Source organism: Schistocerca cancellata, chromosome 3 (assembly GCF_023864275.1).
Source record: "Schistocerca cancellata isolate TAMUIC-IGC-003103 chromosome 3, iqSchCanc2.1, whole genome shotgun sequence".
In the NCBI taxonomy this organism is placed as follows: domain Eukaryota; kingdom Metazoa; phylum Arthropoda; class Insecta; order Orthoptera; family Acrididae; genus Schistocerca; species Schistocerca cancellata.
In genome coordinates this window covers 408,031,582-408,048,576 of record NC_064628.1, presented here as the reverse complement: position 1 = coordinate 408,048,576, position 16,995 = coordinate 408,031,582, and the positions used below count along the sequence as shown (strand labels likewise).

General features: G+C 42.8%; 1 protein-coding gene across 1 annotated transcript in view; it reads left to right on the top strand.

Moving 5' to 3' along the window:
• Positions 1–16,995, top strand: part of LOC126176730 (zinc carboxypeptidase-like) — a 94,573-nt gene that overhangs the window by 57,456 nt on the left and 20,122 nt on the right. The window contains exon 7 of the mRNA XM_049923898.1: positions 13,574–13,779. Coding sequence (XP_049779855.1) covers positions 13,574–13,779 — 206 coding nt within the window. The remainder of the gene's footprint in view (positions 1–13,573; positions 13,780–16,995) is intronic.

Sequence of the window (16,995 nt, the reverse complement as noted above, 5' to 3'; positions counted from 1 at the left end):
CGGTGTCAGAAATAGATGGAGTTCTGGTCTAGAAGCACGCCCGTATCCGTCTGATGCAATGAAGCAGAACTATGAAAAACATACATTAATTTTTATGGATGAGTGGATATTAAGTTCATTGTCGTAAACACCACGAATTATCTGTTAGTAAAAAGCCTTTACGTTATACAGCGTGTTTCCGTAAGAGGGTGCAAAAATGTAACAGGACGTAGAGAATGCTCCACTGAACAGTTTGAGGTAGGGAACGTGGGGTCGGAGCAGGCAGCTTAAGGATACATGGAGGTAAATTTGTCTACCGCTGTTTAGCATTACTGTTTTCCAGCTTATTTACAACTCACCTGTGTACAAGTTTACAAGTACTGTGCTGTTTATTTACATGTACATTCTTTAGTTCCTGCAACGAAACAAGGATGACGAGCCTGATTACTAGGAAGCCTACTTACCCGTCTGAATGGCCACCTCTACTTGAGGTTAGTGCAAAGAGTTCTGCCTGAGTTTTTAGAGAACGTACCCTTGGCTTTTCGGGGAAGAATGTGGATACAATGTGACGGTGCCCCCCCTCACTTCTGTGTGGATGTCTGCAAACATCTCAGTGCTATATTTCCTGGTCGCTGGATTGGAAGGGGGGGACCTATTCCATGGCATGCGAGGTCACCTGACCTGAATCCCATTGATTAATTCCTATAGGGATAGCTCAAGACCTCAGTGGACAGGAGACGTAATTAGCTGCCAGATTTGTAGCTGTCTGTGATGTGATTCGAAACACACCAGGGATATTTGTCAGGGTCCATCATAATCTTGCCATGCTTACCTTGAGGGTGATGGCCATCAGTTTCAGCATATTTTGTAAGTTACAGTACATATAGGACATTCATTGTGTCAGTGATGGTATTTGCAGTTAATTGTAAGTAAAAAAGAACACAGTAATGTGATTTTATTCCTATTATCTCTTTAAGCTGGTTTCTGCGACTCCAGGTTCCCTACCTCAAGTTGTACATTGGAGCATCCTCTACGTCCTCTTAAATTTTTGCAATCTCCTACAGAAACACCCAGTATATAGGGAAGACACAGGCATGTTGCAACAAAAAGGAGATACAAATTTTTATTATTTTCTTATTACAAACTGATTAAATTTGAAAATAGTATTGAGAGACTTCATATTTTACACGTAAAAACCACAAATAAAATGTCCGATTAGACCATTATAATGGCTACAATAAAGTATAGGGGAAAGGTTGACACGTGTTTCAATTTACCCCGCCACGGGACACATTGCGACATACTAAAATTTTACTGAAAAGAGACTACTCAGTTTGAAATATCTGACATGACAGAAGTGTCTTAATTGTGTCCACAGTCTGCACAAACGTAGACAGGATCATTATTCGCATACGACCAATGAGACCACAATTTGCATTTAGTACGCTGTATCCATTCCTCTCCCTTTCTATAAACATCTCCACAGATCAAACAATAATTCTCTTCTTCTTCTTCTTCAGAAGGTGGATGAAACTGCAATTTTTTTTTTTTTTTTTTTTGTTTGCTGCTAGTTGTTGCTTCATTATCAGGTATTTTTCTCTTTCCATTCTTCGGTGCCATCTAGTAATTTCTCTCCTCTCTTTCTTTTTCTAGTGCCTGTTTTTCGGGTATGTCTGTTAAGAGAGGAAATTTCTTCTTCTTTACTCGACGGTTGCTCTCTTTCCTTGGTCCAGCTTTAGGGAAAGCGCGAGTATGTCCAAGGGAAAATGTTTCTCCGCTGAAGTGCCTGGAACAGAATTAATAGCACTCTCCACATTCTCGGAGCTAGCCAGAGAATCTGAGAGTTTTTCTCCTGGAACTGGCCTATTGGTCACAAAAGATGCAGAAAAACTACTTTCTTGGAATTTCTCTGGCTCAAATAGGAATACGCCTGTTACAGAGAATCCTGAAGTGATTTTTTCTGGTATGAAAATGGTGAGAAGTCCTTTGTTTGTACACGAAGGGAAATTAGAGATTGTTAGTTTCTTTCCTCGATTTTCTTTCAACCAGGTATCGATTCCCCTGGAGCAGATCTTCTTGAAAGGACTATAAACGCTTACATCAAGGGGCTGTAATTTGTGATAACAGTGGGGAGGAGATGATAGAAGTAGTACACCAGCGTTCTTACATTTATTAAGAGCTTCTATACCGAAATGGGATGAATGTTGTCCAGCGGTAGTAGGAAAGGAGCTTCTTTTATTGGTCTAGCTTGCCTAATAAAATGGTCCAGAAATGTTACAAAAAATTGCTCCACCATCCATTCAGAATCTGTGGCAGCGCCGATGCATCCAATGGGCCCGTCACGAATAAAATGATTTTTAAAATTTCTTCTTGAAAAATACTCACGGATAGAATGAATGTCTCTTGTGCACATACAGCAGCTGCTACTGTTAGCTACAGGGTGCAAAAGGTACAAATGCAGATATTTCTGTTGATGACTAAGTATGGTGTTCTGAACAACATTACCTCAGTATTTACCTCACTTATATAATAATAATGTATGTTTTTAGGTTGCTTACATATGGCAAGTGCAAGCTTCTGATGCTTATTTTGCCCTTGGCGGCAGGTCAGGTACTGAACTGTGGACACGTGGACACAAACCGGTACATCTGTAGTAACAGGTTTAATCCACCTAGCAGAAAATGTCAAGTCGCAAAGTTTGTGACATATCTCGGGGAAGACTCTTCGACACAGAAAAAAGCAACTAACACAATGATGCGTTGACGCATGAAGGTATCACATACAAAAACATCTGGTGTTATAGCCGCTACACCCTGTGTTATCGATGACTGTTACAATAAAGTACACTACGTTTTTCGCCATTTCCCCCTTTTAAGCGTGTGCGAAATATAAACTGGAATACATAACAATCGCAGCAAATGATTGTGCAAATACAGATCAAAATGTTAGGTAACTCATGAATGTTGCAAGACTCCAGTTAGTTTTCGTACTTTTATTCAACCGATCCTGTCAAAGGCAAGCTGCAATAATAATCTTTCTTTGCTTTGTGCAGTCCTCACACGTTTCACACTCTGGGAACTAATGAAATGCGCTTGTACACGTCATTTCCTCTGTATAGTAAAGAAAACCGAACACTGTGAAAATCAAAATAAGTAACTTAATATTGATGCTGTACCCAATATTGTAGCGCAGTGGTTCGGTTCAAATACATGGTTCACCATCATTTTCGCGGAAGTGATGAAAGTCACTTGTCCGTTGTCAGTTGATAAATACGATGATGCAATGACTGTGCTACTGCATCGTAATTCGGAGTAACACAGGTATTGCAGTATCCTATTTATCCGCCGACACCGGGTAGCGAGTTTCAAGTAAAATGGCTTACCAGTACGTGAATATACAAAATGGATATACAAGTACAGGTTGTGGGCACATGGCAGTTAGGGTGTCATTGCGGGTCGTGCTCGGATAGTCATATTGGAAGGCAACCACTCGCGAAAAGAGAGAAAACAGGGTTCGAGTTCCTGTCCAGCACAAATTTTCACTGTCGTTACTCCGTTATGCAGCTGATAGTAAACAATAATCGCAACTGCGAATACATTTCAATTATTTCATAACGGTTATAGACGTCGAAGTTCCTGCTCATGCATACACGTATGAAGGAACTTCGCATCGTAAGTCGGAATAACACAGGCACTGCGTTATCGTATTTGTCAGCCGACACCGGGATAGCGGCTTTCAAGTAAAATGTCTCCCCTGTGTGGGAATATACATCACGGATGTACGAATATAGTAACTTTGCTTCACTCTGGCTAAATTTTACGTAGGCAAACTTTTACTAGAACTGTTTGCAGTAGTTAAGAAAACTTTCTCATAATTTACACAGAAACAACTTAGATGGTGCCTCTTTATATTAACTTGGCACTTCATAAGCCTGTAGAACAGGGTACTCGGATTAATCAAACACCAGGAAGGAACCCTATATAGGTGTACGATTAGGATGAAATAATAGGGTGAACCAGTTTCTTTAATGTTCAAGACTGATTATCAAAACACAGTTTAAATTCATGGTTCATGCTGACCAAAAGTAACATACAAAAAAAAAAAAAAATTATCTGGTGGCTGTAGGCCTGTGAGTGGCGAACAATTATAGCGGCTACAATACCCACAATACCCACAATCCGGCCTGCAAGTATCTTGCTGTATGGGCTCAATTTCTCTTCTTGGCGTCGTTCAGTTTTACATACAGTAGCCCAACAATTCACAGGTAAACCGTAAGCCGTTTCCAGACTTAATCCGAGGGATTCTTCTGAAAATTTTCAGGCAAAGCTTCTCCTGCTCCATTAAGGTCTTGCCTCAATGACTGCTGCCTACAGACTGCATGACTTACTTCCCGCGCTCGCCCTAGGTAGCGTGCCAATTCGCCCTTGCCATCTTTCTCACTGCCCTAAGCCAGTTTTGTTTCAGACCAAAGCAAACTGGCTTTTACACAACACCTATTTCATATATTGTTTCTAAGCGTGACCATTTCTTACAGTTCTCAAATTTACATCAACATGAACAGTTCATACATACAAATATTTTTAAATACAAAAGTCATCAGAAAATTATTTAACATAATAAACAATTTACATAGTATTTTGCATACATTCCTCACATACAATGCAAAGAGCTTCAAACTCCAGTAGGGCACAGTTTACTTTAGATATACATATACTAAGAATATGAGAAAATTTAAAGCAAAGTGTCACGAAAAACTAGATGAATCATAAACAAATAGTTTTATACATTGCATAGTAATTCGAAATAACACATACACTGCAATATCGTACTTTCGCTTAATGGTCTGAGCTGACTGGGTGGAAAAACGTAGAAGTAGCGTCTAACCATTTCTTTAGGAACCAGATTGTCTTTTAATAAGGACTGTACATTCATATATCACACTATTGGACCTTTCTAAAAAAAACTGGTTCACTTACAGCACCCAACATATAAATACTTTGTTAAAACTAAGCAACTCTCAAGCAACATAATAAATGATTTTCAGTGGGACATTTGCTTAGCTTTTTAACACCTGTCGCTTTGCGGCTCATGTAAAATAAGCTATATGAAAAACATCTTTAAAGTGGGGCAGTTCCTCTACATGAAAGAAAACATTAATTTTGAACTGCCACGACTCTCCTATCAAGGAACTATTTCTTGTGTCAGGACAGCTTTATCTCAAATGCTGCTTATAAAGTCAAATAAAAAATTCGACTTTCTTGGCCATGCATCTTTATACAAATGATTTGTTGGAGGCAGTACTCTGAAATATGCTTGTATTAGAAGACTGAACGAACATTCCACTCTCACATAAATGAGTGAAACTATCTTTAAACTACTTCCTTAGCTATGAACTACTCGCCTATGAATTCTCAGCTACAGCTGAGTTGATAAAAGTTATGGAACATCTTCTAATATCGTGTCCGACCTCCTTTTCCACGGCATACTGGAGCAGCTTGGCGTGGCGTGCTCTCAACAAATCGTTGCAAGCCTCCTGAAGAAACATTGAGCCATGTTGCATCTATAGCCGTCCATAACTGCGAAAGTGTTGCCGCTGCAAGGATTTGTGCACGAACCGACCTCTCGATTATGTCCCATAAATGATCGATAGAATTGATGTGAGGCGAGCTGGTTGGCCAAATAACTCACTCGAATCGTCCAGAATTTTCTTCAATCGCGAACAATAGTCGCCCGGTGACATTATCGTTCCTAAAAATTCCATGATTGTTTGGGAACATGAAGCACACTTGGGGCTGCAAATGGTCTCCTACTATCCGAACGTAACAATTTCCACTAAATATAGGTTCATTTGGAGCGTAGGACAGAGTACATGCCATGTAAACACATGCCACACCATTATAGAGCCGCCGCCAGCTTGCACAGTCCCCTGTTACTCTCTTGAGTCCATGGCTTCGAGGTGTCTGCGCCACACTTGAACACTACCTCTTGTCCTTAACAACTGAAATCGGAACTCATCTGACGAGGTCACGATTTTACAGTCGCCTAGGGTCCAACCGATATGTTCATAACTCTGGAGAGGCGCTACAGGCGATGCCGTGCTGTTGCCGTAGGCACTCGTGTCGGTCGCCTGTTTCCTTACCCCGTTAACGTCAGATTGCGCCACATTGTCCTAACGGATACGTTCATCGTACGTTCCACATTCGATTCTGCGGTTATTTCACGCTGCGTTGCTTGTCTGACAATCTACGCAGACTCTGCTGCTCTCGGTCATTAAGTGAAAGCCGTCGGCGCTACATTGTCCGTGGTGACAGGTAATACCTGAAATGTGGTATTCTTGACACACTCTTAACGCTGTGGATCTCGGAATATTGAATTCCCCAACGATTTTCGAAATGTAATTTCCCGTGCGTCTAGCTCCAACTATCGTTCCGCCATCACATTCTGTTGCTTCCATCGATAGGCCATAATCACGTCACACACCTTTCCACACGTCACCTGGGTATTGCGATGTAACAAAATAACAGTGATGTTGTTACTCAATGGAAAAGTTGGAATTTGAGATTTCGCATACTGTTTTATCAATCACAATGTCATAAAATATTGCATTATGAAATGTGAATAGTCTTTACTTGCAGTTTCGCGTTGCTTGAAGCAGTCACATCTAGCGTGCTACTGATTAAGAAATTGCATTATCGTCTTTCTAATTACTTCATGATCGTAGATACGATCATACCCGGTCGTGAAGTTATTGTTATGAGAAAACAATTTCCTAAGGGACCAGAAAGTTCTTAAGGGCGCAAAAACAACTGTAACATCACACAAAAGAGAAATTCAGTATTAAAGCCGAATGAAAATAATACTTAGGAGATGAGAGGAATGGGCACTGCTAAATGATTCAATATTTCCAGAAAAGATATTAATTATAACTAAAACATATATCGTACCTTAAGCTTAGTACTACAATGACGGTAGATTTTTATGTCCGTTTCATGTCCATTGAGCGCTATTTTATATAGCCTTTGTCCTCTTGAGTCGCTCGTGCGTCGTCACAATAAGTTATAACAGTTCTTCTTTTTACACTTCACTCAAACTTAGACGGAACTCGTTTTTATTTATTTGGTAAAAAAAATTAGACCAGACCACCACAAATCTGCGTCCGTCTTACTTAAGAAAAACAATACAAGTGTTTAGCGCTCAAGGCTTCATTTGTTCTCCAGCGAACAAAATAGTGAAGGATCGCATATCTATCCGTATTCTTCTGTTTATGTTGCCGCCCAAAGACGACGAATTACTTTACTTAGGAAATCCCACCGCTGCTATGCGACGCCTTATTATACATTAATCATTCTTTATAAACAAGTATTTGCCTTCTGGCTGAAAGTATTAACTATTTGCTGTTTTAATGAAACCAAAATTGCGAATATCACACCGTACCTAAAATCACGAATATCTCATGAGGACATGAGGATCGAGGTAATCCTTCGGCATTCCCTCTCTCCTCATGGGAGGCGGTGCTCTAGCTTCGTCCATCTGTTGTCTTTTCTTCTTGCGACGTGGCCAGCCCACTGCCATTTCAAGGAACCCACTGTCTCTAAGATGTCATTAACCTTCGTCACAGACCGGATGTCATCTGCCCTTTTCCTATCCTTTCTTGTACAGCCCAGCATTGATCTCTCCATGGCTCTCTGTGCTGTCCTAAGTTTCCCTTTTGTAAATGAGTTCAGTGTCCATGTCTCGAAGCCATACGTCATCACAGGAAGAATGCATTGATCAAATACTGCTTTCTTCATATTTACTGGCATTTTTGATCTGAATACTGTTGAATTCTTCCCAAATACGTCGGTAGATTTCTGGCCTTATGTCTCCCTTCATATTTATAATCTGGCCAAGGTAGACATATTCACTGACCTCTTTTAGTAGACTGTCCTTGACTTTCACATCTCCAGCTGGGACCTATTTGTTGGACATTACTTTTGTTTTGGAAAGGTTCATGTTCAAGCCAACCAGCTGACATTCCGATGATGATCTGTGACTAAGTTTTGGAGCTCTGCGAAGTCTTTGGCCAGTAAGGCAATATCACCAGCAAATCTCAAGTTGGTAAGCCTTCTTCCATTAATTCTAATTCCCTTACCTTCCAGGCTCAGATTTGACATAGCCATTTCCAATACAGAGAGAACAGTTTTGGGGAGATGGGATCGCCTTGCTTGACACCCCTCATGATGCGGAATTCTTGATTCGCCGATGTTAACATAAGTTGAAGAATTCTCTTAGATTTTCCTCAGCACTTCAATGTATGCTGCTCCCATTCCTTGCTTACTCAAAGCTTGGAGGACAGCTACATGGCTAACGGAGTCAAATGGCTTTTAAATGTCAACAAAGGCAATGCAGAGAGGCAGTTGGTATTCATTCGCTCTGCTTATCACTTCACTAACGGTCAGAATGTGGACAATAGTGCTAAAATTGCTTCGGAATCCTGCTTGTTCTATAGGTTGGGCTGAGTCTAGGGTGGAACTAATTCGGTTTAACAAGATCTTTGTGAGAATTTTGTACAAAATTGAGAGCAAGCTGATAGGACGGTAGTTTTTAACATTGTGAATCCTTCCTTTCTTGTGTACCAAAGTAATCTTAGCCTTGTTCCACGATAGTGGGATTGAAGCATAGTGCAGGCAGGAAGTAAATACCTTTGCCAAGTGATTTATTGTTACCTCTCCTGCCAGTTTGAGGATATCAACGCTGAGCTCATCATCACCCGGCACTGTTCCCTTCTTCATGCTATCTAGAGCACACTTGACTTCCGATGGGAGTATATCTGGAACACTAGGTACATCATTTAATTTAGATACACCTAAATTTTCCCTTGGATTGCTATAAAAATTGCTATAAAAGTCTCTGATGAACTTCAAAACCTCTTCCTTTTCAGTGATTCGACTGTCATTCCCATCGAGTGCGATAATCTGCTTCTTACCGATTGTGAGTTTGTGTTTGGCTGACTTTAAACTTGTCTTGTTCTCCAGACTTGCTCGTAAGGTGTCTTCAGTGAATTTCTTCATGTCAGTTTTTATTTCTCTTCGCACTACCTTACATAGTTCGGAATACGCTACCATGTCACGATCGGTTTGGATTTTCATTTCTCTCCTCTGTTGTAAGAGGGTTTCAGTTTTGGCACTGAATTTCTTTGGTTGTTTATTTTTTTGGCATAGGCCACCGACTTCTTGTGCACTTTAAACAATCATTTCCGCCAAATCACCATCTTTAGTTACGTGGAACTTGCTTTGGAGGACTTCTTGGAATTTCGAGGAATGTTCTTCCAAGTTTTTGAGGCTGATTACCCTTCTCTTCCCCTTCATAAGTTTATTCCTTTCATTTCTTACATTGAGTTCGACCCTTGCTTCACAAGACGGTGATCACTGCCAGTGTTGAGCTGATTTATCACTGATACGTCTTTTACAATCTGCGGAATGTTTGACAGAATAAAGTCTATCTCATTTTTTACACTGAAATTTTGGCTCCTCCAAGTCCATTTTCGGTCAGGGTGCTTGTTAAAGAACGTATTCATGATGGACATATTGGTGTACTCAGCGAACTGGACTAATCTCTCACCACTATCGTTTCGGTCGTCGATCCCATAGTTGCCCACCACTGTGTCGCCTTGTTTCTTGGTGCCAACTTTTGCATTGAAATCGCCAATGACCATCTGGAAGTGAGAATCGCTACTTTTTCTACAGGTGCTATCCAGACTTTCATAAAAGGATTCAATTTCTTCGTCAGGGTGTCTTGAAGTGGGAGCGTACACCTGAAAAATCTGTATTTTATACCTATTCGACACCTTCAGGACCATTCGAGCTGTCCGGCTGGAAGTATCTTCTAAGACAAATACTTTATCAGCAATATTCTTGTTGATTAAGAACCCAGATCCATTGAGTGTTCCTTCTGCGTCGCCACAAAAGTAAAACAAGTTGCCAGAGTGCAAACGGAGACAGTCTTCCCCTTTTCGGCGTTCTTCGCTTAAACCAACAATACTCCAGCTGATTTTTGTAAGCTCTGTCTCGATCTCTTCTAGTCTGTTTTTGCCTATTAGAGAGCGACAGTTATATGTACAGACTTGAAGAGTCTGTATCTTCTTCTCAGCACCTCTTGGTGTTTTGGACATGAAAGTTGCTCCCACCCGGAGATCCGACTGTGGGGCTATTACTCCGGAAAATTTAACATTAATGTCACACAACGTAACTCGAAGGTGAGAAGCATAATCGCCACGCTTGCTTCAGAACGGATTGGCGATATAATTTCCAGGCCGCCCATGACATGGCGTACAGACGCCTTAGGTAGGACGGTCCACTAGAGTACAGACGCCACCACGTTGCTAGTTTTGGTCCATCCCGGATATTTCATTTCCCCAGTGCCACCCATATCTGAGAGGCTTTCCCCTATATATACACTCCTGGAAATGGAAAAAAGAACACATTGACACCGGTGTGTCAGACCCACCATACTTGCTCCGGACACTGCGAGAGGGCTGTACAAGCAATGATCAAACGCACGGCACAGCGGACACACCAGGAACCGCGGTGTTGGCCGTCGAATGGCGCTAGCTGCGCAGCATTTGTGCACCGCCGCCGTCAGTGTCAGACAGTTTGCTGTGGCATACGGAGCTCCATCGCAGTCTTTAACACTGGTAGCATGCCGCGACAGCGTGGACGTGAACCGTATGTGCAGTTGACGGACTTTGAGCGAGGGCGTATAGTGGGCATGCGGGAGGCCGGGTGGACGTACCGCCGAATTGCTCAACACGTGGGGCGTGAGGTCTCCACAGTACATCGATGTTGTCGCCAGTGGTCGGCGGAAGGTGCACGTGCCCGTCGACCTGGGACCGGACCGCAGCGACGCACGGATGCACGCCAAGACCGTAGGATCCTACGCAGTGCCGTAGGGGACCGCACCGCCACTTCCCAGCAAATTAGGGACACTGTTGCTCCTGGGGTATCGGCGAGGACCATTCGCAACCGTCTCCATGAAGCTGGGATACGGTCCCGCACACCGTTAGGCCGTCTTCCGCTCACGCCCCAACATCGTGCAGCCCGCCTTCAGTGGTGTCGCGACAGGCGTGAATGGAGGGACGAATGGAGACGTGTCGTCTTCAGCGATGAGAGTCGCTTCTGCCTTGGTGCCAATGATGGTCGTATGCGTGTTTGGCGCCGTGCAGGTGAGCGCCACAATCAGGACTGCATACGACCGAGGCACACAGGGCCAACACCCGGCATTATGGTGTGGGGAGCGATCTCCTACACTGGCCGTACACCACTGGTGATCGTCGAGGGGACACTGAATAGTGCACGGTACATCCAAACCGTCATCGAACCCATCGTTCTACCATTCCTAGACCGGCAAGGGAACTTGCTGTTCCAACAGGACAATGCACGTCCGCATGTATCCCGTGCCACCCAACGTGCTCTAGAAGGTGTAAGTCAACTACCCTGGCCAGCAAGATCTCCGGATCTGTCCCCCATTGAGCATGTTTGGGACTGGATGAAGCGTCGTCTCACGCGGTCTGCACGTCCAGCACGAACGCTGGTCCAACTGAGGCGCCAGGTGGAAATGGCATGGCAAGCCGTTCCACAGGACTACATCCAGCATCTCTACGATCGTCTCCATGGGAGAATAGCAGCCTGCATTGCTGCGAAAGGTGGATATACACTGTACTAGTGCCGACATTGTGCATGCTCTGTTGCCTGTGTCTATGTGCCTGTGGTTCTGTCAGTGTGATCATGTGATGTATCTGACCCCAGGAATGTGTCAATAAAGTTTCCCCTTCCTGGGACAATGAATTCACGGTGTTCTTATTTCAATTTCCAGGAATATATATATATATATATATATATATATATATATATATATATATATATATATATATATATATATATATATATTGTCGAGACGAATTAGTCAGGTAGGATTATTCATTTCTTAGTAAGTATTCCATGTAATTTTTGCCATTCAAGGAATATAAAAGTAAATTCGTTACACTCTAAGTTAGTGTCTGAGGACTGGAATAGATAATTGGTACACGTCAATGACCATTTACGACAGTGCCAGTTTGCACCAGAGGAGCTGTGGGCAAGATAGTATCTTGCTTTGCAGAAATAATCGAAGATGTCTATCTTGAGCGGGCTAATTGATTCGTTTTGTCGCAGACCTTTGTTTAATTTCACTACTACTACTACTACTCCTGCTGCTGGTGCAACTTCACACGTGAGAAAACGACCGATCTCTTTCGCGTATCCACTGGTTATCCTACTCAACACGAGTAAATAAGTCCGGAACCGCGCGACTGCTACGGTCGCAGGTTCGAATCCTGCCTCGGGCATGGATGTGTGTGATGTCCTTAGGTTAGTTAGGTTTAATTAGTTCTAAGTTCTAGGGGACTGATGACCACAGATGTTAAGTCCCATAGTGCTCAGAGCCATTTGAACAATTGAACGAGTAAATATAAGAGCATCACAATCCAGAGACACCTTGGTCAGTCAGAATGCACTCATCGGTAAACATGCAATTCAGTATTCAGCAACACATATTACACATCCCACATGTATAGTGCCTTAAGATAAACAGAATGAGACCTACCATTCTGTGCAGCTGTCAGTCACTGTCTGTCAACACTAGAATCCTTTATAACGTCTGCTGCTACGTGGCCCCATTACAAGCCGTTTCTCTCAGATGATGACCACCACTACTATATTACGGGTGCGGTTATGTTATAGGAATCAGAGAGGCACAAGGCAATTGCTTTCTGCAATAAATTTCATCTAGCAATAAAAAATGGTTCAAATGGCTCTGAGCACTATGGGACTTAACATCTGTGGTCATCAGTCCCCTAGAACTTAGAACTATTTAAACCTTGCTAACCTAAGGACATCACACACATCCATGCCCGAGGCAGGATTCGAACCTGCGACCGTAGAGCTCACGGGTTCCAGACTGAAGCGCCTAGAACAACATGGCCACACCGGCCGGCATCTAGTAATAGCTAATACTAACTCATTTATCACCATCACAGCCAGCACTAGTACCTGCTCCTGTCTACCGCCGGGAACCGCCTCTCAGCCTTTGCCACCTGCCATGATATCAAGAGATCCCGAGACGAGCCCAGACAAACAGCTGGCTCAACTATCATCCGTGACTTAGAGCTTACGAAGGCATAATAGTGCCGTCCGTTGCACATAACGCAGCTTGTGAGCAGTATAAGTCAAACTGGTATGAGAATAGCGTTCAATAATTTTTAACAAATACAAAATTACCTAGAAACGGTTTGCAATAGATATTCAGTACGAGGATCTGTTTCTGTCATAAGTCAGTGACAAGCAGGGGCACAGTTTTATGACGCCAGAAGAGAGCTAAGTAATTACTGTTGTGCTTAGTATGCATCCAAATATCATTTTTTCATCTTCCACTACTTCATTATCGGTTCACTGACGGACGGTCAATGTTTCAGATACATGACATTGACAAGAGAACTAAGAATCAGCATTTAACAAAACCAGAAGGCACTGAAATGAAAGTAACCTGGTCCACAGAGATGATCGGATTCGTTTTACGACAGGTTTCGGCACCAGCGAGGACTTCTGTGCAGACAACTACCCTGGACCGGTGCCCTTCTCCGAGTACGAGGCGGCGACGTTCTCGGGTATGCTGTGGGATAACGAACCAGGGACACTGTTGCTGTATGGCAGCTTTCACGCGTACGGCCAGAGGATCATGTTTCCTTACGGCGTCCCTGGCAACGTGGCCTCCAATTACGATGAGCTGGTGAGTCTTCCTTCTTGAGGTTATGACTGGTGTCTTTGGTTTTCCATGTCGTTCTCTTTCTTCTGTTTATTTTTTTACGTCTTATGAATTATTTAATTTTGTATATACAAAAGCAGAGTCTGCAACACTGCTTCTCAGTTTTATGTCGTCAAAGGTCATTCAGTATCCCCCTGCCCCTTTTCTTACTTCAGTTAGATACCTGAGATGGTAGAAAGACCGATTGGGTTCTGCGCTAAATTTCAGCTAGTAATAGACAGTACTCCGTTCAAGAATGACAAGAGAAGGAGAAGGTATACTCTGAAAAATATCGGGAGATATGGGAAGATTCCAATTACATTACATCATGGTGAGGCATATTCTGAAATCAGATATTGGATTTTAAGGCGTACGGAGGAGCAGATATTAGTTTAGAGCACAATTTAGTAATTATGAAGAGTAGGCTGAAGTCTGAGACACTAATCAGGAAGAATCGGCGCTCACAAAAGTGGGATACGAAAGTACTAAAGAATGAATACACACACTTGAAATTCTCTGAGGCTATAGATACTGAGATGGTTAACAGCTGAGTAGGGAAATGAGTTGAAAAAGAATGGATATCTCTAAAAAGAGCAATCACAGAAGTTGTAAAGAAAAACATTGGTACAAGGGAGCTTACCACAAATAAAACATGGCCAACAGATGAGATACTTCAGTTGATCGACGAAGAAGGAAGTACAAAAGTGTTCAAGGATTTTTAGGAATACAGAAATACAAGTCACTACGTAATGAAATAAATAGGAGGTGCTGAAAAGTTAAGGCGAAACGGCTGACTGAATAATTTGAAGTCATCGAGATAGAAGTAACTGTCGGAAGGACTAACCCAGCAGACAGGACAGTCAAAGCAACCTCCGGTTCAATTAAAAGCAGGAGCGGTAACACTAAATGTGCAATGGGAATTCCTCTGTTAAATGCAGAAGAGAGAGCAGGTCGATGGAAAGAGTATTTTGAAGACCTCTGTGAGAGGGAGGACTTGACCGTTAACGTTATCGAAAAAGAAACATTAGTAGGCAGGAAGAGGTAGGGGAATCCAGTATTAGAATCAGCATTTAGAAGAGCTTTGGGAAAATGAAGATGATATAATGCAGAAGGGATGGATAACATTCTAACATTTCCAAAATCATTGAGAGAAATGGTAACAAAACAACTATCTACGCTGTTGTGTAGAATGTTTGAGACTGGCGAAGTACTATTAGAATTCTGGAAAAACATCATCTACACAATTCCAAAGTTAGAAAGATCTGAGAAAATTATCGCTCAATCATTTAAACAGCTCATGCATCCAAGCTGGTGACAAGAATAATTCACAGAAGAATTAAAAATAAAATTGAAGGTCTGGTAGATGACGATCAATTTGGCTGTAGGAAAGGAAAAGGCACCAGAGAGGCAGTTCTGACCTTTTGGCTGAGAAATAAGACAGACTGGAGACGAATCAAGAGACGTAGATAGTATTTATAAGATTTGTCGACCTGAATAAAGTGTACGACAATGTCAAATGGTGCAAGATGTTTGAAATTTTCAGAAAAATTGGGGTAAGCTAAAGGGAAAGACGGGTAATGTTCAAATGTGTGTGAAATCTTATGGGACTTAACTGCTAAGTTCATCAGTCGCTAAGCTTACACACTACTTAACCTAAATTATCCTAAGGACAAACACACACACCCATGCCCGAGGGAGGACTCGAACCTCCGCCGGGACCAGTCGCACAGTCCAGACGGGTAATATGCAGCATGTGTAAGAACCAAGTGGGAACAGTAAGATTTGAAGAACAAAAAACGAAGTACTCGGAATAAAATTTGATGTACCCCTGCTGTTCAGTCTGTACATCGAAGAAGCATTAACGGAAATAAATGTTCAAGAGTGGGATTTAAATTCAAGGTGGAAGAATATCAGTGATAAGATTCGCTGATGACTTTATTATCCTCAGCCAAAATAAAGAATAACTGCAGGATCCGTTGAACGGAATAGTCAAGTGAGTGCTGAATATAAACTGAGAACAAATCGAAGAAAGTCGAAAGTAATGAGAAGTAGCAGAAATGCTGTAACTCTTAAGGCTTTCCCGGCGATCTAATAACATCTTGGGTTGTCGGGTGTTCTGCCGGATATCAGCGTCGTACTTGCACGATATTTCGGTCACGTAGCTCGTGACCTTCATCATGTGCGACCTGAGACTGCCCTCGAGTGGACCTGGTCCAGTATTTATGCCTATGGCCTAGATCATGCCATGAAGTATGAGGATACCAAGATTCTAGCACAAACACTCAGATTTTGGGACAGTGTTATAAGAGAATCGATAGAAATTAAATTGGCTGACGATCTTATGAACCGTGACACAGGTTACCAGCTAAGCAGAGCCTGGGAACGGGCTCTGGAATTGTTAAAGGAGCAACCGGGCCAGCTGCAACACTACACAAAGAGAAGAACCAGAGACATGGAGATGGAAAACGAGCCCCTGACGGGCTGCCAGGCGCACCAGACCGAAGCTGCTGCTTTGCACTTGAATTCCTCTTCTTGAGGATGTTAAGGGGGAGTTTGTTGTCGTTAGACATTTACTCCACTTAGATGGGTTGAAGTTTACTGGGACGTTTGGGAATAACTGGGACGGTTGTGCATGTTTGGGTACATATAATTGCCGGTCAGAGACAGGCGGTAGGTCACGTGAATTAACAGGTATGCATCGACTAGGGGCCTTTACTTGACTGGCCCTGTCGACGCCTAGGGACTGTCAGTCAGCGACTGACAGAGCGGATGTTTGATGATGATGACGATGGGTGATCGGGCGCAGTGAGGAGGAGAGTCTTCTAAGTCCTCCTGGCGTCAGGGTACCTCTTCTTGTCCTTCTTCTTTTTCTTGTTGTAGTATGTGTCTGCTTGTGACATTTTAGGGTGTGTCACATCCTCCCAGTTGGCAGCTTCGGCGTCTTCGGCGGTCCTCGCCCCTTGTTGTTGGCTTTCGTTCTCTTCTTCTTGTTCTTGTTGTTCTATTGAGACGAAGAGAGCTTCCCACTGAACAGGCGTGAGAGGAGGGCGGGCGTTGTAGGACCTGAGAGTATCCAAGTGAATGGACACTACCTTCTGCAACTGCGTCTTGGAGAGGGGGCAAGGAGCCTCTTCCATGATGACTTGGGTTGCCATGTTCTTCGCCGCGATGATTGTCTGTGCGGCTGCGTCTTGTGTTTCC